The 24,860-nt window shown below is 44.0% G+C and overlaps 1 protein-coding gene across 8 annotated transcripts in view; it reads left to right on the forward strand.

Annotated features, from left to right (window-relative positions):
* The window catches only part of TEAD1 (TEA domain transcription factor 1), a 261,357-nt gene that overhangs the window by 43,622 nt on the left and 192,875 nt on the right, over nucleotides 1–24,860 (forward strand). Inside the window, exon 1 of one of the 8 annotated variants that reach the window (XM_060018514.1) lies at nucleotides 17,896–18,099. The exons of the other annotated variants lie outside the window; for them this stretch is intronic. Within the exon in view, the coding sequence (XP_059874497.1) occupies nucleotides 17,974–18,099 (126 nt within the window). The 5' untranslated portion in view covers nucleotides 17,896–17,973. Of the gene's footprint in view, nucleotides 1–17,895; nucleotides 18,100–24,860 lie in introns of those variants that run through there. 8 annotated transcript variants of the gene reach the window in all.

The following is a 24,860-nucleotide window of genomic DNA, read 5'->3' on the forward strand; positions in this document are numbered from 1 at the left end:
GCTCACCTGCTAGACCTGTCCCTTGCTGGCTGCGGGACCTTCAGCAGCTTCCTCCCCTCTCAGAGCTTGAAACAGATAAGCGGGCATCCCCACAGCCCTCACAGGAATGTCTTGGGGACATCAGAGAAGATAATGAAAGTGGAAGGGCTTTGTAAGCTGCAAAGTTCCTCTTCAGAGGGAAGGCATCACTGCTCTTATCATCATCTTCCTCACTATGCTCCTGCATTCCCTTGGCCTCCCTGCAGCTCCCCCCACCGCCCCCCCAGCCCTTGTGGGACAGGGGCTTTGAAATCATGTTTATAGAATGATGTGGTTCTTCTGTAAGGATTTTGATATCTCCCATTTTTTTTTTGGTGGAATTATTGACATAATTCAAGTTTGAAGTTGTGTCAGAATAACATTTTGATTTCGTGTTAAGGGCATTTCTGAATCCAGTTCCTTCCTTTCCTTTTCTCTTCGCTAAATTACATTCTTGTTTTATCCCTGTAGGGTTCTCAAGCAGAGTGCAAGGCTAGTCTGTAGTCAGATCTAACTTTTCTCATTCATTTTAGTGTGACCCAGGCTTTTTTTTTAAAGGAGAAATTCCATCAAGTTCCAATAACCTCCATCCTAATGTTACCTTAAATATCTTCCTCTACCCTAATTTGGGCTGAGTAGTATAAATTTTACTTCCATATGCTTTACATGTATCATCATATTCAATTAAGGGCAGTTCTGTAACTTTTGAGAGTTGGAAGACTCTGCTCTGGAGTGTTCTTGGGGGGGGCGTCCAAGAGTCTTTTGAGCAACCACCGTTGAATTGTGGTTGCTTTCTGGGATTGCCAGAGCTTGGGAGGCTATCTCTTAGACAGTGACATTTCCAGGAATCAGGAAAGGGCCCACTGTCCTGGTCTGGGTCACCCCGAGACCCCTCCTCAGGGTCTCTGCAGGGGCAGCAGCCCCTGTTTGCTCACCCCAAACAGTAGAATGAGAGCAGTTTGAGGAGGTGATGGAAGGTGCCTGGGGTTGGGTGAGGGACTGCGGTGGCATGCTGTAGCCTGCTGTGGAGGCATGTCCTTGTCCCAGAGTGAGAGAGGGAAGGAGAGGGCCCCACACACATCACTCACGTGAACGAGGGTAGGATACCGTCCCATAGGCTCCCCAATACGTGAGAGAGAGATGCTGCCCATGAGTCAGCCTCACGCCTTGCCGAGCCGCTGCACAGTCCCCGGCCACGCGGGGCATCGCTCAACCTCGGAGACTGTGTGCTGCGTGCCTGATTCCAGAGGGCTTCTCAGCACATCTCCGTCTCTCCCTCTCCTCCCCTTCCACTTTTTTGGTCAAAAGGCCAGGCTAGGGACAAGGATCGTTTTGCACTGAAAAGGACAAGCAGTGCTGAGGAAGATCTTGGCAGCCTTTTCAGAATTTGATCTGGGAGAAGCCCTGGGTTGGAGGTGGGGTAGGGGTAATGATTTAAACAGCAAAGAGCTTGACCAGATATACCAGCCTTGAGCTTTGAGCCCTGAGACTTGAAAATTATGCTTTGGGAAATAAACATTGGGGGCATGGCCTCCCAAAAGAGGGGAGGGCAGGGCGGGAGGAGCATTTCCCAGTAGCATTGCCCATAATGAAAATTCGAACCCTTCCACTTCACAAGCCAGGGTGTGTTGGTGGATGGAACAGGCTGTAGATTCCCTAATCTGCCATGTCCTTAAAGCATGAATGAGTCTTTGAATCCCCAGAGCCTATTGCTCCATAAATAGTTACTGAAGTGATTTGAATCGTAGATTTCTTTTCTTTGGGAAGGATGTTTGAAATCTAACTTGTACATTTTGCGGGGGCCCAGAAAGGCTAGGTGACCTTCCAGATCCCAGCCAGTAATTGGTCGAGGTGGAGCTCCATTCCCAGCTTCTCCTCCTAGGGAGGGGCATTTCTCATCATATCGTGTTGCTCTTCTAATTAAATCGTGGATAATGTCTATGGCATGTTTAATTTCTAATTAGATGACTTTATGGATCAATTTGCATTTAATGTTAAATCTAATGTGGAAATCATTAAAAAGTTAGATCCCTGGGGAGAGGAATAGGCACTTATTCCATGCCTATTAAAAATAACAGGTATATGCCCTGTGTTAATACATGATGCTTTTTTATGGGGAACAGGAAAAAATCAGTAGAAAATGCAGGACACATAGGTAGTGTGTGTGCTTGTGAATTGGAGAAACGTTAGGTGTCCAGATTTTACAATGCTTGTAGTGACTGTTGTAGTAGGTACCATTTACTACAACTTCATTGCATACCAGTCCTGTGGTAAGTCCTTTAAGGGCATTGTTTGCTTAACTCTCAAAACAGCTCTCTGAGGTGAGCATTATTATTATCTCCCTTTATAGATGAGGAAACCGAGTCTCGGGAGATGAAGGTCTCGCAGTCAGCAAATGGTGAATGCAGGATTTGAATCCAGGCCAGTTTGATTTCATAATTGATCTCAACTCTTCATTACATTGGGAAGTGCTCCCGTGGGTGCTCAATAATTATATAGCCAATAGAACCCTGCACGTGGTCTGGGTGTAAAGTCCATTGGATTCTAAAGTGTTTGCAGCTGATGGTAATTTGGGGGCAGCATCAGTGCTGCCATTACTTACTGCTTTCAAGGAGAGAGATGGCTCCCTAGGTGAGCAGCTGAGGCTCTCTCACAGCGTCCACAGGCTAAAGGGACAGTTCCTAGCAAGGGCGACCCCTGTCCACAGCTTGTGTAAGGTTGGCCCCAGTGCCTCCTCTTGGAAGCCTCTTTAAGTTAACTCCAGATCTTTGAACGTGTGTATACAGTGGGTTTCCTTTGGACAATGGATCCTCTATGGGGTGTTCTTTTAGACTTATATATTTTTTAATTTTCTTATTTTTCTTGTTTGACTACCCTGTATTAGTTAAGACTGCAGAGAATGTGGTTTTGAGTCCACAGTCTCTTACTTACTGCCTGGGTCTTTGGACAGACCATTTAGACCTAGTTGCTAGTCTACTTGATGTCATTGTGGTTTCCTTGAGGACAGGTGACTGTGGGAGTACGCAGGCCAGGGCATGGTGTGCACTTGGTAAAGAAGTTCCCCATTCCCTTCTCCTGTAGGAACAGTGTCCGTTTATTGATGAGATGACTGGATCCAGGAGCCCTCATATTTTTTCTGGCTCTTGCTGGTGCCTGTTGTTCATTCACTCAACCACTGTTCACAAATGCACAGCATTCCGGGCCCTGTTATAGCGTCTGGGGACACAGTGCCACTGTGCAGGACGGGAGGGATGCTCTACAGCCCACCCCCACGTCATGGGCCTTTCCCAGGGCTGCGGGCGGACAAGCACGCAAACAAAATAAACACTAAGTATAGTTGGTTGGAAGATACTGCCACACTACCAGCTCAAGCAGTCCTTCATTCCCCTGTTTTTTCAGTAAGCATTTTGAGCACCAGTTATGTTCCCAGCACTATGCTAAACATGGACATGTGGAATTGGATCATGTCTGGGAGCCCAGGAATTATTTCACCAGAAAAAGAAGTGTCTGAGGAATACAGATCACTCTCTTGTGTTCTTCCGTCTTAAACATTTTAACTCTTTGAGGTTAAATACTCATTTGAACACGTACAAGCTTCTAACCCCCACCCCCCTCCCCAACCCAGGGAACTTTCCTGTGTGTGGGGAGATGGACATATGAGTTTGGGTGTTTGGATTTGGCAGATGTTTGCATGATTCTTAACTAGCGGTTCTCAAATATTCTTGTGCATAAGAATTGCCTGGGTAGCTGGTTAAATTCAGATTCAGGTGCTACACTCCCAGATACAGATCTTCCTTGATGGGATTACATCCTGATATTCCTTAACTTTTACAATCTTTAATTGTAAATGTGAAATATGTTGGCTTTAAAAAAAAAAAATCAGACTACGTCTGCCATGTAAAGTAGAGAAAGTTCTATAATACAGATCTTCCTCCACTTAGGATGACTTTATGTCCCGATAAAACCCATCCTAAATTGACAATATTGTAAGTCAAAATGCATTTGAAGCTTAGCCTAGCCTATCTTAAATGTGCTCTGAACATTTACCGTAGCCTACAGGTGGGTAAAATCATCTAACATAAAGCCTCTTTTATAGTAAGTGTTGAACATCTCATGTAATTGATTGAATAATACTGAAAGTGAAAAACAGACGGGTTGTATGGGTGCAGAATGGTTGTGAGTGTATCGGTTGTTTCCCCTTGTGATCGCTGTCCAGCATCATGAGATAGTGTGGTACCACTTATCACTAACCTAGGAAAAGATCAAAATTTAAAATTCGAAGTACGGTTTTTAGTGAATGGGTGTTACATTCAAACCTTGCAAATTTGAAAACTCCTTAAGTTGAACCATCCTTAAGTCTGGGATTGTCTGTACTCTGATTCACCAGGTCTGGTTTGGGGCCAACTGTCTGAGCTTTAACCTGGCGTGCAGGTGAGTTGGCTGCAGGTGGTCTATGAACCAAATGTGGATGGATCCACACAGTGCTGGAAGAAACTTGAATCTCTTCATTTTATTAAGGAGGGAAAACTATTTCCCAGTGATGGAAGGGAGCTTGGAAGTAGTGGCAGAAGTAGACAGGATGGGCTGGGGCTTTGGAGCAGAATTGATGTGAAGTCTCATCCTGTCTCTGTCATTTGTAGCCTCATACAGACTTGGGTAGGTCGTTCTGCTTCTCTGAGCATCCGATTGCTCATCAGCCTGCCTCACTGGCTGAGAGATGTGATTGGAGGGACCCATGCAAAGCATAGGATAGAGACTCGTGCTAGGTATTGCACATGCCCTGAATTAGCGTATTGGTTTCTCAGATTCCTGATTCATCCTTTGAATGTGAGTTGAGCTGCTGCATACACACCCCGTGATTTCTCTTTATTTCACGAGATGAAATGCTCTAACCACAATAAAGGAAATGAAACAAAAGAAAAATAGTTCACCCACAAGCGTGCTATTCTAACACAACTGTTTTCATTTTTCCTTTTAGCCCTTGTCTGTATGCAGACATATTTCTGTATAGCTGTAATCATATGTAGACTCAATTTTGTATTCTGCTCTTTTCAGTAAACCTTAAGCAAATGTTTTCCAAATGGTTACAGAGTCTTCAAGATGATTTTTAATGGTCTTACAATCTGTCATCCCACAGGCTGAATTTATTTAACCGTTCATCTATTATTGTACATTTAGATTTTTTTTCCCCTACAGTTTTGTGCTATTATAAATAATACTTGGAGATATGGCTTCATCCTATTGTAGATTAGTTCCTTGGGGTGAATTCCCAAGAGCATGATTTCTGGGTTAAAGGGCACAAACATTTTTTGGGGGGCCTCTGGATGGATTGCTAAACTGCTTTCCATAAGACTTGCGTCAGTTTACCATGCCACCAGCAGTGGGGTAAGGTACCCGTTTCAGCACTTGGCCTGCATGAGATAAATGGTCATTTTTACAAAGATTTGGCTCAATGGTGCCTCGTTGTTTACTTGGTATTTCTTCTATTATGATAAGGTTGAATATGGCTTTATTATTGTCTCTTTTGGGCTTAAGTTTTTTGCTTTTGTTATAGGCAGGACCTAGCCATGTGAGGTCAGGTTTTCTGCTCAGAATTTTTTAGATTCTTGGATTTTACAGTTAAAAAAAACAAACCAAACTACCATTACCCAAACCCAGAGCCCATCAGTATAATAAATACTTTGGACATATTTTACGGTTGGATTAGCTGTTTGTGATCTTAACATCCTTGCAGGTCACCGGTTAATAGGGTGATACTTGGAGAGGAGAGGGGCTCTTCCTCTTCTCCTTGGAGTCCGCTTTGTTCTTTCCTTCCACTGTCACTCCCCCATTTCCTGTCCCCCTCCTTCCCTGTAAATACTGTTTTTGTCTCCTTGGAGATAAAACATGAAAGGATCAGCTTTTCAGTCATGCTCCTTCAACTTATAAAATGCAGGTTGCCTAAATTATGTAGTACGGAACCAGGTTAAAGAAAATCACAGCATTGTAGCAAATTGCCTTTAACTGCACTGCAAAAGCAAATGTCTCAGAATCGTAGAAAGGTGTGTTTGAGGGTGTAATCTTAGCTAGTGGTGAAGGGGGAGTCTGACTTGTTTTTCAAGTCGGTCTTGAATAGCTTTGTTCTGGAATGCTTGCCCTCCTCAGCATGACAGAGTTTGCTTGATGACAGACTCTTTCACTCTGCCGTGCATACCAGGGCCGCAGAACTGGTTTGCTTATTTGCCTGGGGTAAATGATGGAAACGCCTCCCTCTTGCAGCAGCACCCAGCATGAGAGGGGTGACTCTTGTCCCCCAGGTGCCCTTACAGTGGCCCCTGTGGTTGTCACTTCCCCCCACCCCCCAAGGACCACGAAAGCGCTGAAGGACACGCACTCCCTTGAGCAGAAGACACAGTTTCTTGGCACGTGGACGCCCCCCTTGGGTAGTGCTGCCCCAAGTGGGCGACAGTCTCATGTTGGCCGAATAGCCAGGCGTCTGTACATAAGAGAGTGGTCATGGCTCTATTGCAGTTTAATTCGCTAATGAAACAAGACGGAGCGCATTTTCCCCTCCTGCACACCTCCCGGGCTGTTTGAGATGAGGCACAATTAATTTATTTGTACTGTCTGTGGAGGCGTATGCCAGCTAATGTAGTGCAAAAGCTTTTATCTTTCTGTTTGTAATGAAGAGGGGCAGGCTGCTGGCAAATTGACAAGGATTACTGATGACTCATTCTCGGACTGCAAAGTGCTTTCTTCTGAAATGATAAAATGCGTGTACACACACACGTAGGTGCAAACCTAGTTCCTGTTTGAAATGGGCAGAACTGGTTTGGGAAAGTTCAGGTGCCCCTGAAACACTGCAGGAGAAAGAAAGAAAGAAAAGGCAGGTGAAGCTATTTCTCCAGCTCCTTGGCGTGGCCCGACTGAGGGCAGGACCCCTTGCTCAGTGGCGGCCCTGCCTTTCTGAGACAGAAACTCCCTGCCCAACCTCGAAAGGCTGGCTCCTTTGTCCGGTAGGCAGCCTTCCTCCACGGCCACCTCCCAGTGGCGCCGGGCAGACGCATGCCTGGTTTACCTGGGGGAGCCTGCCCTCTGGGCTGCTTCCTATCCAGGCAGCACCTTGGGGGCTCGGCTTTGTGAGGCTGTGAATTCTGGGCCTGTACAACGTTAGCCCCGGAGTGGAGTGCACTGGGTTCCTTCCGGCCTTTCCCTGAGTTCCCCAGGCCTGGGCCTTGGCCATGGCTGTGTTAGTTGTGAACTGCTCTGTCACCCCACTTTGACATGCTTTGGAAGAAGTAGTTTCTATAGTAGCTTACATTTGCTTGGCTCTGTATGGTATATAAGGCATTCTGGCATTACAACAACTCTGTGAGTTGGTTATATTGTTATCCCTGTTTTATGGATAAGGACATTGAAGTACAGAGAGGTTAAATAACACGTTGATGACCAAGGAACTAGCTGGTAAAAAGGCAGTTGTGATGAAAACCAGGACTTTGGAGTCTAAAACCTGATCTTGTGATCTTTTAATGACATTCATTCATTAAGGATAAAATTAAACATTTTCTGTATAAGAAGTATATAAATTATTGGCCAGGGAAGCTATTCAAGAATTACATGAGAGAATACAGGCATTTCTGTAGTTCTGTGGAAAAGAAGGAGGTTCATAGGATACTTTCTGAAGACCTGAAAACAGTCTGTTTTGCCCCATTTTGCACTGGTCTAGAGAAATAACCTCTCAAGTGCAATCTAAATGTTCCTTCCTGTGTCAGATGGCTAGTCAAGCTGGCTGTGCAATGTGGGCTCAGTATAAGCGCCCCAGTCGGTGCTGTGACCCGGGCGTAAGCAATGCAAGTCACTGCGTGGCCTTCTTGACTTTCAGAGCTGGAAGGAACCGTGGAGATTTTACAGACGAGGAAACTATGGCCTAGAGAGCGGGAGATTTTGTGTTAGGAGGAATTTCATTCATTTATCCCACCATCCATCCGTGCGTCTGGCAAATGTTTATTGAGGCTGTGCTGGGCTGGGAGATAAAGCTTGGGCTGTGAATGAAACAGAGTCCTGTTTCAAGGGACGTACAATAGTGGGTAACACAGCTGGGCAGGCACTCACAGTGTGGGGTTAAGGGCTGTGGTGTCTGAAGTGGGAGGGCTCTGTTGGGGGCATGGTCAGTGGGGGCTTCCTTAAAGGAGTGGTGCCTACGGTGAGACTTGAAGGATGGACCTGAAAGTCATTGAAACATGGAGAACCTATGTCGACTGACATTTGGGCCCTTCCCAGACTCAAATACAACAGAAGTCGGTGCCACTGAAAAGGCTTTATGTGCTTGGAAACAACAGGTGTTAGGCTCTGTGAGATTCAAGCACGTGTAAGAAGTGCTCGCTCCAGGTCCGTGCCGTGCAGTACGTAGCCACCAGCCACATGTGCTATTCAGCACTCAGAAGGAGGCTCCTCAACTGAGATGCTCCATCAGTGTGCAATGGCCACTGGACTTCAAAGACTTAGTACGAGGGCCTTCCCTGGTGGCACAGTGGTTGAGGGTCCGCCTGCCGATGCAGGGGGCGCGGGTTCGTGCCCCGGTCCGGGAAGATCCCACGTGCCGCAGAGCGGCTGGGCCCGTGAGCCATGGCCACTGAGCCTGCGCGTCCGGAGCCTGTGCTCCGTGACGGGAGAGGCCACAACAGTGAGAGGCCCGCGTACCGCAAAAAACAAACAAACAAAACCTCATTCGCAGCTATTTTTATATTGATTACAGGTAGAAATAATATTTGGGTTGTTGGGTTAGTAGATGTTATTAGAATCAATTAACACGTGTTTCTTTTTTCCTCTTTTTAACATCTTAATTGTAGTATAATTGCTTTACAATGGTGTGTTAGTTTCTGCTTTATAACAAAGTGAATCAGTTACACATATACACATGTTCCCATATCTCTTCCCTCCTGTGGCTTCCTCCCTCCCACCCTCCCTATCCCACCCCTCTAGGTGGTCACAAACCACCGAGCTGATCTCCCTGTGCTACGCGGCTGCTTCCCACTAGCTGTCCACTTTACGCTTGGTAGTGTATATATGTCCATGCCACTCTCTCACCTCGTCTTTTTTCCTCTTTTAATGAGGCTACTAGGAAATGTGCGATGACACGTGTGGCTCGTGTTGCGTTTCTGTTACGTGGCGATGCTAGGTGGAGAGTGAGGCCTGGGAGAGGAAGCGGGTAGGTGATGAGAGCACGGGATTTAGAGTGAAGAGGTGTGAGTTGGGTCCCAAGGGCACAGCCTATGGCAGGCCTGCGCATCACTGCACCTCTCTGCCCTCCTAACAGGGCACTAACAGTCTTACAGCTGGGGCTAAGAATGAAATAAAAATGCCTATGAGAAGTCCACCCCGTTATGAGGGGTGGCTCTCCTTGTAATAAAACAGTTTAGGGTGAAGACAGGATATGCCATGCAGTATATACCGATATTTTAAAAGACAGATGAGAAATTTGGCCAGTTGCAGAATAAGAGGCTGGTGTGTGGGAAATGCATTCAGTACACAATGAATTACAGACTGGGGGTGGATCTGTGTGAGATGCTGTGGATAAGAAAATTCCATTTCTGTTGCACTTGGCTTGCTCTGCTCCAGGAATTCCCTCACCCCTCACATCGGAGTTTGCATCCAGGCTTTTTCATAGTCCTTGATCCTTGTTTTGTTTAGTCTCCAAAGGCCAACAAGGGCTAACCATTTCTTTACTACTTTTTATCTTTGGGTATTTAGTATTTTAATCCTAAAACTCAGCACTCATTAAATGCTTGATGAACGAATTGTCATTCTGTCAGTATTTACTGAAGACCTGGATGTGTCAGGTATCTGCTGGGCTCCAGAGATGCTGCACTGAACAGAAAGCTACCCCGATCCCAAGATGCTCATTGTGGGGAAGGAGACAGTTAACAGGCTAAGGTAGAGAGGACTGCAGGAGATAGGAAAGCGTTCCTAACTGCTAGATCTTGTGGCCCAAAGGATAACTTGATTAAAGATAGCGAAGGAGAGAGCTAAGAGACAGTTGTAGCTGGCTGGAGTATACTTTCTTATAACTCCCTTTCAGACAGTGAACCCCAAGAGCTGAGTTTGCTTGGGATCTTACCAGCCCCCAGCCCGCAGGGGTTTCCAGCACTGTGGCAGTGTTCGATATTAACGTTACTTTGTATATTAGTTACACTTTCCATTGTCGGTTTACAGACCGCAAGGAGCAAAGATGTTGCAGAACACATGGAGCAAACTGATAGCCCTTCCCATCAGGAGTGACCTGGGCTAATTGGAAGGCTCTCACAGGACCGGTGGGGTAGAGGCAGTTTGGCAGGGCCAAGCAGGGGCTATTTGGGGGCATGAAGTAGCTGTGACCTGGCATAGGATGGCAGGCAGGCAGACAGTCATTTCAGCGGGAGAGAGCATCTGATACTCATCCCTTCGGGCTAGTCTTATAATAGTTGCAGATAAATAAGCTGCCTCCAGTATGTTCCCAGAATATCTCTGTCTGCAAGATGTCTTTGAGGGGATGTTTGACTTGCGAGCATGTGGTTGATAAAATAAATACATTTTGAAAATGTAAACCTCTCTATGAGAGGTTTTAGTCTCTTCTCTCCCCTGGGAAAAATAAGGCCCCTCTTGAACCTCTCTTCTCCCCTCAGTGTAGAATTCCTGCCATGCTTTATAAGAAGAAATATTTTTGGAATGTAGCACCTGCAGAAATATAAAGGGGCTGTGCCCAAACCATTGGGCGGTGGCTATGGTGTGGATGGGTCCTTGGTGGTTTGTGAAGAGATAGCAGCCCTGACACCTGCAAAGCATTTGAGGTGCTGGGCTAGGGTTGGAGGAGCTGGAATTCAGAGGCACTTAAATTGCTTTTAGCTGGATTTTGTGGGCAGGCAGCTGGATTGGGCCATTCTCTCTAGTATTAGAGAATCCTTACTGTTCAGTCACACCTGGCTAGAACAGGACCTGGCACCTAGAAAAGTGCCTGGCATGGTATAGGAACTTAATATATGGTTGTTGAGTGAGTGAATGACTGAATAAATGAGTGAGTGAACAAATGAGATGCTTTTCTGGGCTTTGGAGATCTTGTTGGATGAGCGTGCCCCTGGTCCTTGCTTCTTGAGGGTAGTCTGTAGACCACCAGCAGCCTCACTTTGTTAGCATAGGATTCATTCGAGGATCTTATTAAAATGCAGGTTCTGATTTAGTGGAGCTGGGACTTGGCCCAAGAATCTGCATTTTAACACGTTTCCAGATGATGCCAATAGTGCCAGTCCATAGGCTGTACTTTAAGTAGGGGTTCTATTAAGGTTCAGGCTCAGTAGTTGTGGCGCACGGGCTTAGTTGCTCCGCGGCAAGTGGGATCCTCCCGGACCAGGGCTCGAACCCGTGTCCCCTGCATTGGCAGGCGGATTCTTAACCACTGCGCCACCAGGGAAGCCCCTTCAGTGCAGTTTTCGATGTGTGTATATGTTGTTGTTTTTACAAAATGAAATTTGTCTGTAGTATTTGTCTATAGTATTTTGTAATTTTCTTTTTCTTATAAATAGAGTTTTCTTTTTATAACTTTCATGTCAGTAACTATGATATTGCAGTTGGTAACATTATTTCATAATGAGATAGGTAATTCTGTTTCATTTTGCCTGCTACCTCTCATTTTTTAAACCCCTGCTTTTGGGTTAACGTCAGTGCCTCCGTGGTTTAGGTCAACTGTATCTCTGTTAACCTATTCCTGCGAGTGGAATGGTAAAGCCCAAGACTAGTTTGAAAATGACTCTCATGGCCCTGTGAATTGTTCATTCTCCAGCTTCATGATCCTCATTCCTATTAGCATGTGGCTTCACACTCCTGTCAGCGCTCTGAAACTTGCTCACTTTTGACCATTCATCCCCTGTGGTTGCTGGAATCCAGATTTGAGAGCCCACTTTTCTTACTGTGAACGCAGCAGTCTACTCAGGGCAGCCTGATACTGCATTAGCTTTTATAGGTGCCTCATCACACTGAGTCATTGAGCTCGTGGGCAACCCAGTCCCTTAAGACTTTCTCATGTGATCTTCTCTACCCTATACTTGTGAGTGAGTGAGTGAGTGTGTGTGTGTGCGCATGCGCGTGTTTTTTTTTTTTTTTTAGCGAGGTGCATAACTTGACATTTATCCTTATTAAATTTCCACCTTGTTAAAGTCAGCCGGTCATCATATCCTTTGAGATAGTATCAGGAGCAGACTCTGTTATCCTTCAGAGTCACTGTCCCTTCCAACTCCCAGTCACTGGCAAATTCCAGTGTCAAATGATTCAGCAAATCCCAGCAGTCAGTTACGTCTCCATCCTCCTCACTGGATTGTGAGTTGTTTGGGGCCAAGACCATACCATATTATTTTTCTTAAAAAAACCAATCCCTACTTCTGTTTTTATTTTACATGGCCTAGCGGATACCCAGAAAATGTTGCCATGTGAATATTTGCTTAAACTCCATGGTTGAAGGCATGGTGGTAGTGGTAGTATCATAGTGATGACAAATACAGAGAAGTCAAGGCTGGGTCTCTGGGTGAGGAACTTACAGTGGGGTTAGACAGCGTAAAAACTGAGTATCAGTTGTAGTAAAGATAAGTACAGAGACTTCTGGTGTTGCCCAAGGGTTGCCTGTTTTGCTTGAGTTCATTGTTGAGAAGGATCATTGATGCCTTCCAGGGAGGCAGGCGGTGGAGGGATTCCTCAGGGCACAGTAGGTGAATGGCACGACGTCGATGGCAGGGGACGTGTTGTATGCTGTGAGAGCTGATGACAGGAAAACCACCCACCCAGCCTTTGAGAATTGGGTTGAGTAATGATCACAGAGAGTGTTCCTATCTGACTGTCCTACGAGATACAGAACAAAAGTTGGCTTCTTTTCCCTCTTTTTATTTATGTATTTATCCCCCCCACCCCCTTTTTTTTCTTTTTTGTCACACCTCGCAGCTTGTGGGATCTTAGTTCCTTGACCAGGGATCGAACCTGTGCCCCCCCTGCAGTGGAAGGACAGAGTCCTAACCACTGGACCACCAGGGAACTCCCTCTTTTTCTTTTTATAGTCATTGAGCTTAAGGCTCACAAAGTTAAGACCTAGTCGCCATTGACTACACCTTAGATGAGAGGCTGAACTGAGACCAGAACCCAGGAGCTCAGATTCTTCTCCCTTGGCCAGTTGTCATGGTGTGAAGGTGGCCTGGTGGCTCCTCCATTTACCCACTTTGGTGTCTGCCTTTGGCCCCATCAGCTTTCCTGAACCTCAGACCCCTCACCTGTGAAAGGAATAATACCACCCCCCTTGCCTTTGTGGTGGTTGTGAAACACCCGAGATGGTGCTGTGAGAAGTGAGCCCTGAGCGCTGGGCTCTGGACACAGCTGCTTCTAAGTAAAGACCTACTGAGGTGGATGACAGTGAACTTGGCAGCATTTCTTAACCTCAAGAGAGTTAAGGGGCAGCAGCCTGAGGGTTCCAGCTCCCCCGGTGTGGCTGTGGTCTTTTGCAGGCATGAAGGCAGCTCTGGAGCCCCTGCTTCCCACCCCCAGCAGTTTCAGCTCTCCTGGTTGGGACAAAGGCCCTTGTTTACTAAAAGGAAAGCTTTCTTCCAGGAAGAGGGAGAGGTTCTTTAGGGGCTGGGTCCAGTCACAGGGAGTTCGAGCACCTCCAGCCCTCCAGCCCTGGTCTTCTTGGAAACTTCAGGGCTTCTTCATTGCGTGGGACCTTAGTTTTTGGTGCAGGGTGAGGTTGCAGGATTCTGGAGTAGACACTCAACTTACCTCTCTTGCTGCCTCCGGGTATGGTAGATACAGATACAGATGCTGGTATCTGTCACACTTGCCTCAACTACAAGGTTGGTTTATATTTGTATATAGATGCATGCCTACTTAAACAATGCACATATATGTGTGCATGTACATATATTTGTAAACATGTGCATTCACCACTAGATACACAGAAATACACAAATGCCCATTTTTTTAAAAAAAGAAAATGCAAGCTCTAAAATTATATTTGAGCTTGGTTTAGTCTTTCTTTTGTGTTGATTAAATGTTAATGTGCTGCAATTATTTTAATTTAGTAAAGGAAGTTCAAACAGGGAGATGGGAAGAAAATAACTACAGCTAATTGGCAAGAATCCGAGGCTATCCAGAAAAGTAGTCTAACCAGCAGAAGTTGAAATGTTTTAGGTATCTGGTTCAGGAGTTTTTTTGTTTTTTTATTTTTCCCTTTTCCAGTTTAGAACTACTGATGGCTTCCCTTCCAAAGGATGGCCATCTTCTCTTTTCTTTATTGTTAGCCAGGATTCTCTTTCCCACTCCCTTCCTCCCAGTTCCTTTTTGGTTCATTCACTCTGAGTCTTGCTCAGTCAGCATTGGGGAAAGGGGGGTTTTGCAGGAAGGATTAGAAAAGGGAGAGGAAGAAGAAGTGGCAAAAAAAATCTTATCCTCCCACAGTGGTTCTCTGCCACTCTGGTCCCTGCCCCAGACCTGGGGTAGCCTTTGGGCAGAGATGGGGTTAACACATTTGCCATTCCAGATATTTCCATGTATGTTAGCTCATCACTACCCTAGGAGAGAGCACATGAGGACGCTGAGGCGTGGCAATGTGAAATGCATTGCCCTCGTACAGCAGAGTGGTGGAGTGTGCATTCCAGCCCAGCCCTCCAAGTTAAGAGTCGGGCTCCCTGCTAAACTCCAGCTCCTCAGGCCGATCTTTGCCTGCCCTCCCTGGCTCCTAACCTGCTTTATATTTTTTGAGTGCCTGCGACCTGCTATGCACTGTTCTGGGTGTCAGCTGATGTATCAGCCTCTCACTGAACTGTGAGATCTTTGAGGGTGGGGCCCGTGTTTATTACTCATCTTTATCTCTCCAGCATTAGTGCCTGGCCCAGAGTTGGCCACATGCCTGTTGAAGGCTAATTGAACAAATGCTTGTATGTTTTTTCTGACAGCCATCTAAATTTTGAGCAATCCAGATACCTACGACTTCTGTATCTCAGCCTTGCAGAAGTAGCATATAGTAGACCATGCTTTATCTAGACATCTAGAGAAGGGGATAAGGCAGTCCGTCAACCACTGCATCAGTATGTGTGAATTGTGAACAAAATTTCCTTTAAAATGTTAATATGATTATGGTATTTCTTTACTCTGGCAAAGTTCTTTCAGATTTCTGTCTATGAATCACACGTAATATCCTGAAATTCCAACCGCATCCTTTTTCTTCCTCGCATTCACTATTTCTGTTCAAAACCGGAATATGTGAACATGTTTACAGCCTATTAAGACCAAAGAGATTTTTTTTTCCTAGACTTTTTTGTTTGTTTGTTTTGGTGCCACTGCCCCACCTAGAACAAACTTTTCAGGAAGCACAGGTTTGCCTGGAAGCAATGTATCTTAAAATAAAAAAGAACTCAATTTAAAGAAGGAATATGGAATTGAAAATATTATTTGTATTTAGGATTCTAGATATTTTGTTGAATTCAACTAGTTGTAAAGTGGGATAGACATGATCACTTCTCTTCCTTTGAAGATAGGATTTATCAATGGTTGTTCTTAAAACTAAAAAAACTCTATGAAAATTCACTGTATTCTAAGTTTCAGATGAAGGTATAATCCTCAAAGCTTATTGAATGGTGCTTGAACATATTAATTAAATAGAGAATTTTTATCAAATTTGATGGTCATGTGGAATGTGATGGGCTCCAGCTGGAACCTTGGTTTTTTATTCTTACCCATTCACAAAGTAATATACGTAAAGTGGGGTGGGGAGGGAAGCAGGAAATGTTGCTTTGAGATAGGCAGCCAAATGAAGCTTTTGCTTCTCTTTTATTTTATTTTTTTGTTTTTTAATCTTTTGGCTGCACCATGCGGCCTGCCGGGATCCCAGTTCCCCGACCAGCGATCGGACCCGCGCCCCCTGCATTGGCAGGGTGCTTCTCTTTTAAATGAGTTGTTATGCATGAGAATGTATTTTCTTTTTAAAATTTACCCATAATTTTCTTATAAGATTTTGTAAAACCTTTAAAAACAGTTGGACAAAATTATAAACACCATTTTTTATTATTTTGTGAGAAATAGTCTGCTTCTTCAGAAGCAAAAATGCTGTCAGAACATGTGTGTATATATATTGGGTTGGCCAAAAAGAAGTTCATTCGGTTTTAAGTAAAGATAGACACACTTTTCATCTTCACCAAGAACTGTATTGAACAACGTATTCACTAACAAAACGAACATTTTGGCCAACTATATATATATATATATATATATATATATATATATATATATATATATATATGATGTGGTCAATAATATTTTAGGGGACTTTAAAAATATTTAAGTGTTGGACAATCCACCCATGCCTGGGCTTGGAAAAAAAAAGAATTGCCAAAGGTTATACTCTTGTTCTGTCTTATCTTACCCAGCAGAAGTTAAGGGTCAGATTGTGTGCTGATACATCTCTGTCTCCATAATTCACATGTTTTGTAATAAGGATGGTTTGACTAAATAAATGGAAGACTAAGCAAAAAAAAAAAGAAGTAGTAATCAAGATCTCCATATAAAAATGTCCTCTGAGTGTCTGCTCCTCTATTTTAGATCCTCAAATATCCTTTACCTATGATTTTTATTGTGAATGGGTAAGAACAAAACCTAAGGTTCATGTGAAGACTTTGCTTACTGATTGAGGGTTTCCAGAAACCCACAGGCAGGCCTATCTCTTACCTTGATAATCTTTCCTTGTTACATCAGCATGACCTGTTTGGAGCTGTAACTCAAATGTGTGCACGTGCCCTGAAGTCAACTCAAGTCATGCTGGAAGTCATTTGTACTCCAGTTGGGTCCTATATGCTCTGCATGGTGGGGTTCCAGTGTGGATGAGCCTTGCTTGCCTCTCAGCGTCACTCTTATAGTTTGCCCGGTGATTGGAGGAGGAGGGGGAAAGGAAACACACTTTGCCCAGTAGCAAATCCAAAAATTTGTTCTCCTATGCAAAACATGCACCAAGAGTAGACGTGGAGGTGTATACGGCAGAACAGATTTAGGGGTGATGAAGTAATTTATATGGCAGAAAAACGTACAAGAGGAAATTCAGTACAGGTACCAGCTGCCTTAAAGAATGGACTAGGCAAAAAACAGCAGTTACTGCCCCCGCCTTCTGAGCTGACCCCTCAGTATCGATAAAGATTTACCAGCCTTTAAAGAATGTTTTCTAATTTTAGCCCGAAGAACAGGTGCCTGACAAATTGATCAAACTGCAGTTTAAACTTTTGTTCCTGCAAAGAGGAAAATACTCCCTTGACCTCAAGAGAATTTGAAGAGGTGATGTGTTTAAGCCCCTGTGCTGCGCCTGGCACCTGGGTCTCCGCCTGGGTATCGGAAGGTGGGCGTGGAGCTCTAACTTTGGTGGGGAGGGGTATAGATTCTGGAAATCAGCTGTTCACGAAGAACATCCCCTCTGTTTAATAGAGGAGGTAGAGGGGCAGTGGGAACCTGTCTGGCAATCTTCTGCGGTTGGATCCCCCACTGTTTTTTTTTTCAGTTTCAAGTTAGAAAATCTTTGGGTTTTCTGTGAGTTACAGTCGTCCTTTGGTATCTGCAGGAGTTGGTTCCAGGAGCCCACATAGATACCAGAATCTGTGGATGCTCAAGTCCCTTATGTGAAATGGCTTAGTCCAGTCAGCCCTCCATATCAGTGGGTTCTATATCTGAGGGATATGGAAGGCCGATGTATTAACTTGCCTTGTTGACAACTCCTTAAGACAACCCTGCGTGTAAGCTCTGAAAATCAGAGCAGTAGTCTAGCCTCTCCTTTTCTCAGCAGTTAATTAATTGACTCAGTACTTATTAAAGGTGATATTGGTTGAGTCAGGTCCTGTGGACTCATCTAAGCAAGATAAGGGTGCAGCCTTCACGGGCTTGACACTGGCTGGATAGACCTGTTGACGGGCTCTGGTACAAGGTCCTGGTACTATGGGAGCATGTGGTGGGCCCCCCAAGACTGGACTTGGGTATCCAAGAAGGCTCGCTGGAGGAAGTATCATCCTTGCTGAGAGGGGAAGAGTCTTGGAACGATACATGCAGCATCTATGTGCAGTGGTGAGTGTTCCAGCACTGAGGGCTATGTTTGGATTGCACTATAGGTATACTTTGACTTGGTCTGACTTCTTTGCTTTGTGGTCCTGTTTTACCTGTCTAATTATCTACCTACCTATTTATCTATAATTTTAATTATGGTAAAATGTACAGAACATAAATTTACTATTTTAACCATTTTTAAGTATAGAGTTCAGTGGCATTTAAGTACAGTCACATTATTTTGCTACCATTATCACTATCCATCTCCAGAACTGTTCTCATTTTGGAAAACAAACTCTGTGCCCGTGAAACAATAACTCCCCATTCCTTTCTCCCCTCAGGCCCTGGCAACCACCATTCTGCTTTCTGTCTCAATGAGAGTGATTATCCTAGGGACCTCATATACAATGAATCATACCGTATTTGTCCTTTTGTGACGGACTTATTTCACTTAGCATAATGTCCTCAAGCTTTATCGTTGTTGTAGTGGTTTTCCTTCCTTTTTGAAGATGCATACTTTTCAACGCCCTATTTTATTTTAACCCCAAGCATGTGTGAAATATTCACCCACCAACACATGAATTAGTTCTCTAGTCCCTTTACTGAGAAGTCATTCATGCATTTGTCCGGCCACCCATCCATCGTCTTCCCTCCCTCCTTCCTTGATTACATGTTACCTGCCAGACATTGGGCTAATGACTAGAGATACAAAGAATACCTCTATCTACTCCCCACCCCAAACTTGTATTCTCTGAGGAAGAAGGACTCAAACAATTAAATTACTAAGCAGTATCAGTGAAACGGTAATTGTGTGTTTAAAGTTCCATGAGATAGAGTAAACACAGCAAATCTGCATGAGAGCCAGGGAAGGCTTCGCTGAAGAGGTAGCACTTGAGGTGGCCTTTGTGTGGTAGCCTTAGAGATGGCTAAGGGGAGGAAAGACGTTTCAGAAAAGAGGACCAGCAGAGCAGTGGCTGGGAGACTTGGCTATACAGACAGGCAGTCTAGTTGGGTAATTATCAGTTTAGACTCTGAAATCAGACTGTTCAGATCCTGGCTTTGAGGATGCATGAGCCAGGTGGGAAATTTACTTTCTCTTTTGGTGTCTTAATTTCCTTGTTTCTAAATGGGAATAATGATAGTACTTTTCTAATAGTGTTGTTATGAGAGTTAAATGCATTGACAGATAAAGTGCTTAGAATAGGGCCAGGTACAGAATATACACTCTGTAGGTATTAGCTATTATTGCTACTGAAATGTTTAGAGGAACATTAAGTCCTTAGGTCTACCTGAAGTAGGCTATCATCTGTGTATTGTGTTTGCATTTGAAGGTTGCAGCTAGACCTTGGAGATTGGTTGGGTGGATCCGAGTGGTAAAGAGGATTCAAGTATCCACAAATGTCTGACCTCTAAGCTTTCTTGTATTCAGATGCTTGAATACCTCAATTTGTACCTGAGTTTCCTTAAATTTTCTTAAAGTCGGAATAATTTCTTAAAAATTACAAAAACAATGGAACATAAAAAAGTGTAAAATAAAAATCTGTAATGTCACCCTCCTAACAGAGTAACTGTTTCCTTTTTATTTTCACTTTATTTCTGTAGAAATATGCATAAAACTAGAGTTGTAATTACATATATACATAATTATATATATATACACATATACACACAATTTTGTATTTTGCTATTTATTTATGTATCTCTCTTTTTGCCGGCCTATCTGTCTATCTACCAATCTATCTAATTTTTTAGCCGCGCTGTGCGGCATGCGGGATCTTAGTTCTCCCTGACCAGGGATCAAACCCGTGCCTCCTGCAGTGGAAGCGTGGAGTCCTAACCACTGGACCGCCAGGGAGTTCCCCTGTATTTTGCTTTTTAAAATGAATATTCTTTGAGAAACTTTCCCTCATGGTTCTATTTTAAAAAATTTTTCTTGTAAAAGAATGCATAGTTTTCCTTTGCATTCATGTACTGTAGTTTTCTTAGTCATTCTGCTATTCATGGTATTATAGATGATTCTGTAATATAGATATTTGTGCTCCTAATTTTTTTTCTACCGTGGGATTTTCTCTTTTTGATAAATTTCTAGGGTTAAGGTTACTAGGTCGAAGAATTTCAGCCTTTTGAGGTGCTTAGTTAAGTATAGCCATTTGGATCTTCACATCCCCAACATCACTAGCATAGTTCCTGTGTCATGTTCACTACAGATGTTCTTATTGTCTTTTAAGGTTTGCTGATTAGGAGATTTAAAATAACACCTTAAACTTGCTTGAATTTGCCATTCTTTCCCCCTCCTAGCGAAGATGCGTATTTTGTCATATGCTTGTTCTCCTGTGTGACTTGTTCATTCACTTCCTTCTCTGGTTGTGTTCATGTTTTTTTCCAGTGCAAATGTGAATCATTAATTCACTGTAAATATAAGCTTTGTGTTGAAAAAAAAATTCAGGTGCAGGGATCACAACTCTTTCCCAGCCCTGCAGTAGCGAGGCTCTCATCCGTGCCACTGCATTTCTGGAGAGGGAAAAAGAGACACCAGTGCTTGCCATGTGCCAGCTCTGCTGGGGTCACGATGGCCAAGAGTCTGGACTCTCCACTGGCCTTGCTTTTCAGCTGCTTTTTATTGTGAGCAGAAAAATAGAGCGGCTGTCCATTATCTCAGCTCTAACAGTGTGCTCACTTCATTTACAGGGTCTCTCTTACTCCTCATGTCCCATACACACACACCTGGTACAGAGCCAGCATACAGTAGGCAACTTGTTTTCGTGTGTCATAGATCAGGGGTTGGAATGGACCTTCCCTGACATTCTTCTGCCTACTCTAGTCCCCTGCACAGCATCCCTCCTCAACTGTTCCTTGATTACCTCCGGCGATGGGAGGTTCAGTGTCTCACAAAGACAGACCTTGGGCTCAAGGTGAGATAGATCTGGGTTTGAATTTCTGTTTGACCAGTGGATAAAAGACTTACTGTTTCTAAACCTTATTTGCTTCATTATCTGAATAATCAATATTGTAATATTACATCTCTACCTAATATAGATGTGATGAGGATTAGAAGAAATAATAAAAATCGAGTCTAGATCCCTGTTCCTCACACACAGTAGTGTTGAATAAATGTTACTTGTGAATATTATCTCCACTTACTACTACAAGGCATTTCCTTAAACTTTTGCCATTACATCTGATTTTATGAATCCAAAATATTTTTTATATCCGTTAATTAGAATTTTGCTTAATTGGCAAAGAAGCTGCAGCACCCAGAGTGACTTGGAATTTTGAGCATATTCTTCCATCATGGAGGTGTTGGATAGGCATTGTCTTTGAGCTGATTCCAGCTTGGGCCATGATCCCAGCTGCTGGGCTGGACAGTGCTGTAATGCATCCAGGTTGACCCCTTCTTGGTTTTCAAAGTCTGATTTTACAGACCCCTTGTTTGTCTTTCTTCCCTTTCCTGGCTGGTGTTCCTGCCCTGGCACCCCCAGTAGAGGATGGACAAAAACATTTAGAGGAAACAAAACTCTCTTCCACTTATTAGTTACCTGTTCTCTTCCACAGAAAATAGCGTACTAAAGGGAGGGCTAAGGTAGAGGTCATGCTTCCAAGTGCATAGTCATATGCCCAGCCCTAAATGTTGCTTTGGTATTGTAGAGTGAGCCAGTACCAGGGTGGTCGGGGCATTAGTTAGGCTGTACCGACTCTTCTTATTCCTAGACTTCAGCATTTCAGTATTCTTGCTTTAGCTTGCTGAGACTATCATTGACGATCTGAGACCTCCTCAAAGTCTCATGTGATTTAAGCAGGTAGCTTTTACCCTCAGGGAACCAGTGTCACTGGTGTTCGTACTCTTAGGACGACTCTTAGGACTGTGATGTTCGTCTTTGTCTAACCCAGCTCACTGTGCTCTGTAGAGAATAACTTGGTGGGAACTGCCCCCCACCCCAGCCGCCGTCTCGGGAAGTTCTTCCCATTAAGTGTCCATTTCAATTTTAAAAATAAAATATTAGGGAATTTAATGAATTTCAGAGACAGCGCTGATGCGTTGGTGAATAAGATTTTAAGCAGTGGTCTCTGAGGAGCTGGTTGGAGGGGAGGATTAACAAAATTTAAAAAGCAAATCCCGGGTTATAGGTTATGTGTGGAGAGGGGTGATGTTTAAGGTATTTTAACAGACAGTGTGGACATGGACCCAATGGAAGACACTGGAGGCCCCCAGGTGTGCCAGGCACTTACATGTACTTGTTGTATACTGAGAAGATTGGGGGCACTGGAAGAGGGGTGGGAGGTAAGGAGACAGGCATTCAGTGGGCTTGGGCCACTGACTCTTTCCAGTTCGTGTGGAAGTATTTCAGTATTTGAAACAAGCAGGGTGGCTGTACAAGTGAGGTACTGATGGGGGCTGGCAGCGTGAGGGGGTGGGAGCAGCATCTGAATCACCTTTGACAGGTGTTCAGAGGTGTTAGATCCATTCCTTGCTTGCCTTCTTTTATCTCAGTGCTTAGGGGACCTTTGTGGTGCTGGCCCTGTTGACCTCTTGGTAGGCACTCGGAACGTGTCACATTAGACTTTAGGGTTCTCTGTTTGGAAAGCACTGAGACACATTGCTTTAATTAGAAAACACTACACGTGGCGGGCACCGTCCCTGTCTTCATGGGGTTCCCAATCTTCACCAGTGGCTTCAAGTTTTTCCTGCCCCTGGACTCTAGGAATTTGTCCATAGGAAATCATTACAAGGATGTTTGCTATACAGTGAAAAGCTGGGCAAAATCTAAATGTCCAGCCATGGGGAAATAGTCAAATAATGGTATATCCGTGACATGGAATACTATACCTCTTAAAATTCATGAATACAAAGGATATTTCAGGACTCAGGAAAATGCTGAATGTAAAATGTTCGGTGGACAATAAAAGAACCCGAAACTATAGGGAATAATAATAATAATGTTACTAGTACAAGGATGTACATCAAAATGCATTGTTAGCACTGACTATTGTTTGGAGGGCTGTGGGTAAAGTTAATTTTCTCCTATGTATGTTTCTGAATGTTCCACTTTTTTGGTCATCTGTGGGTATTAACTTTATAATTAGAAGCGTTCCATAAATATTATATTTCTTAAATCCAGTTTAGAGTTTAACAAGTTATTTGTATAATCAGCGACCGAGTATTTTGAATATAAACTTGGAGAAACACTTTTGGAGGTTGTGTTTATCGCCTGTAAAGGAAGCTGCTGACTTGGTGGGATAAAAATAAGAGCCTAGGTCAGCCTCGCGATGCAGGGGCCCCAGCTCCCCCGGCTTCCAGACTGCAAGGGTTCCAAGAGGCCCTAATACGCTTGTTGAAAGGCTCTCCTTGGCTTCTTATTAATGTCCCTCGCTGAGCCGTGCTCTGCTCTGCTAGCTAACCTTGTCAGAAGGTTACCCGTGGCTCTCCAGGTCTCAGCTAATTTTAAACCCAGTGTGCCGGCCAGTGCAGTGGCGTGGCATTGCGCTGCGGGGAAACGAACACTCCCTGGAAGACACGGCTGGGGAAAGATGAGCCGAGTCCCTGGGTTTTCCTCCTCCTCCTGTAAGTGACCAGGCACGCTGAACAAGCAAAGAGAGCTGGGATAATAATGAGAGCTTTTATGGTAAAAATCAGGACTATTAAAGATCTTTTAGCAGTGGCAATCAATGCTGGTTGATAATTGCACGGTGTGATGTGTCCTGCATGAGCTGTGTGAATTCTGACCACATGAGCAGGAGCGAGCTGGATGAGGTCCTCTCTTCCCGGAACTAGACTGACTGTTTTTAAAGCAGAATGAAACTGCCTCTCATTTCACTATTTATTTGGTGTTCTTCTAAATTTGTAGAGCTCAAACTCTGCTGGTAGTACGTTCCTTTTCTGAAGTTTTTACTGATTTGATTGGGAGAGAGCTAGTTTTTCTTAAAAGCTAAAAAATAAAACACACAGAATCTGCCTGTCTGCATGTCTGTTAGCTGCTGTTGGCTGCCACTAAGATTGTCATTTTAAGTACCTCCTTTTTTAAACATTTGCAATAGATAGAGTCCTGTTTAGATTACTGCTGTGCCATATAATGCTTGTAACCCTGATATTTTAACATGAAACATAAATCAGTAACTGCAAAATAACATGACATTGGGGAACCTTTCTCCATCTAAGTTAACTTAAAAACAAACAACCAACCAACCAGAGAATCCTTTTTCTCCCCCCTTTTGGATTTTATTTTTTTAAATCTTCTTTCTCTTTTAACACCTTCAGGCTGGGAATCTAAGGTGCCTATTAGAGTTAGCCGTCTTCCCCTGCCAGAGCATTCACAGCGTCTCTCACATGTAAGAGATTACAATGGGAAACTTCACCCACCCGGTTCACTGCCTGGTCTGGGGTTTACCTGCCCAGCTGGAAGAAGGGCATCTTTCCTAATAGCTGGGTCCCTATCTACTCTCTTATGAAACAGTTGCGAGAAGCCAATTAAAAAGGCATGGTGTGTGGAGTAAACCAAGATGAAAGCACAATGGATGGAGATTCAATAACCTGCTAACTCCCTGTAGTGATTGAAGTTAACTTTGTTTGAAGTACCCAGGCTGGGTCAGACCACATCAAGCCAGCAGTGTTCCTGCAAGAGGATAGCACAGGAGTGAACTGTAATTTTATTTTAGGGAAAAAAAATACATAAATGCTTTTTATTGGCCTTTTCTGTTTTGAAGGTCTGTCCCTCCTTCACTAGGCCTAATTAGCTCTGTCATGTTTGGATTTAATTTTGAGAAAATTAAAGCTGAGTAATATCAGG

Source organism: Delphinus delphis, chromosome 8 (genome assembly GCF_949987515.2).
Source record: "Delphinus delphis chromosome 8, mDelDel1.2, whole genome shotgun sequence".
Classification (NCBI taxonomy): Eukaryota; Metazoa; Chordata; class Mammalia; order Artiodactyla; family Delphinidae; genus Delphinus; species Delphinus delphis.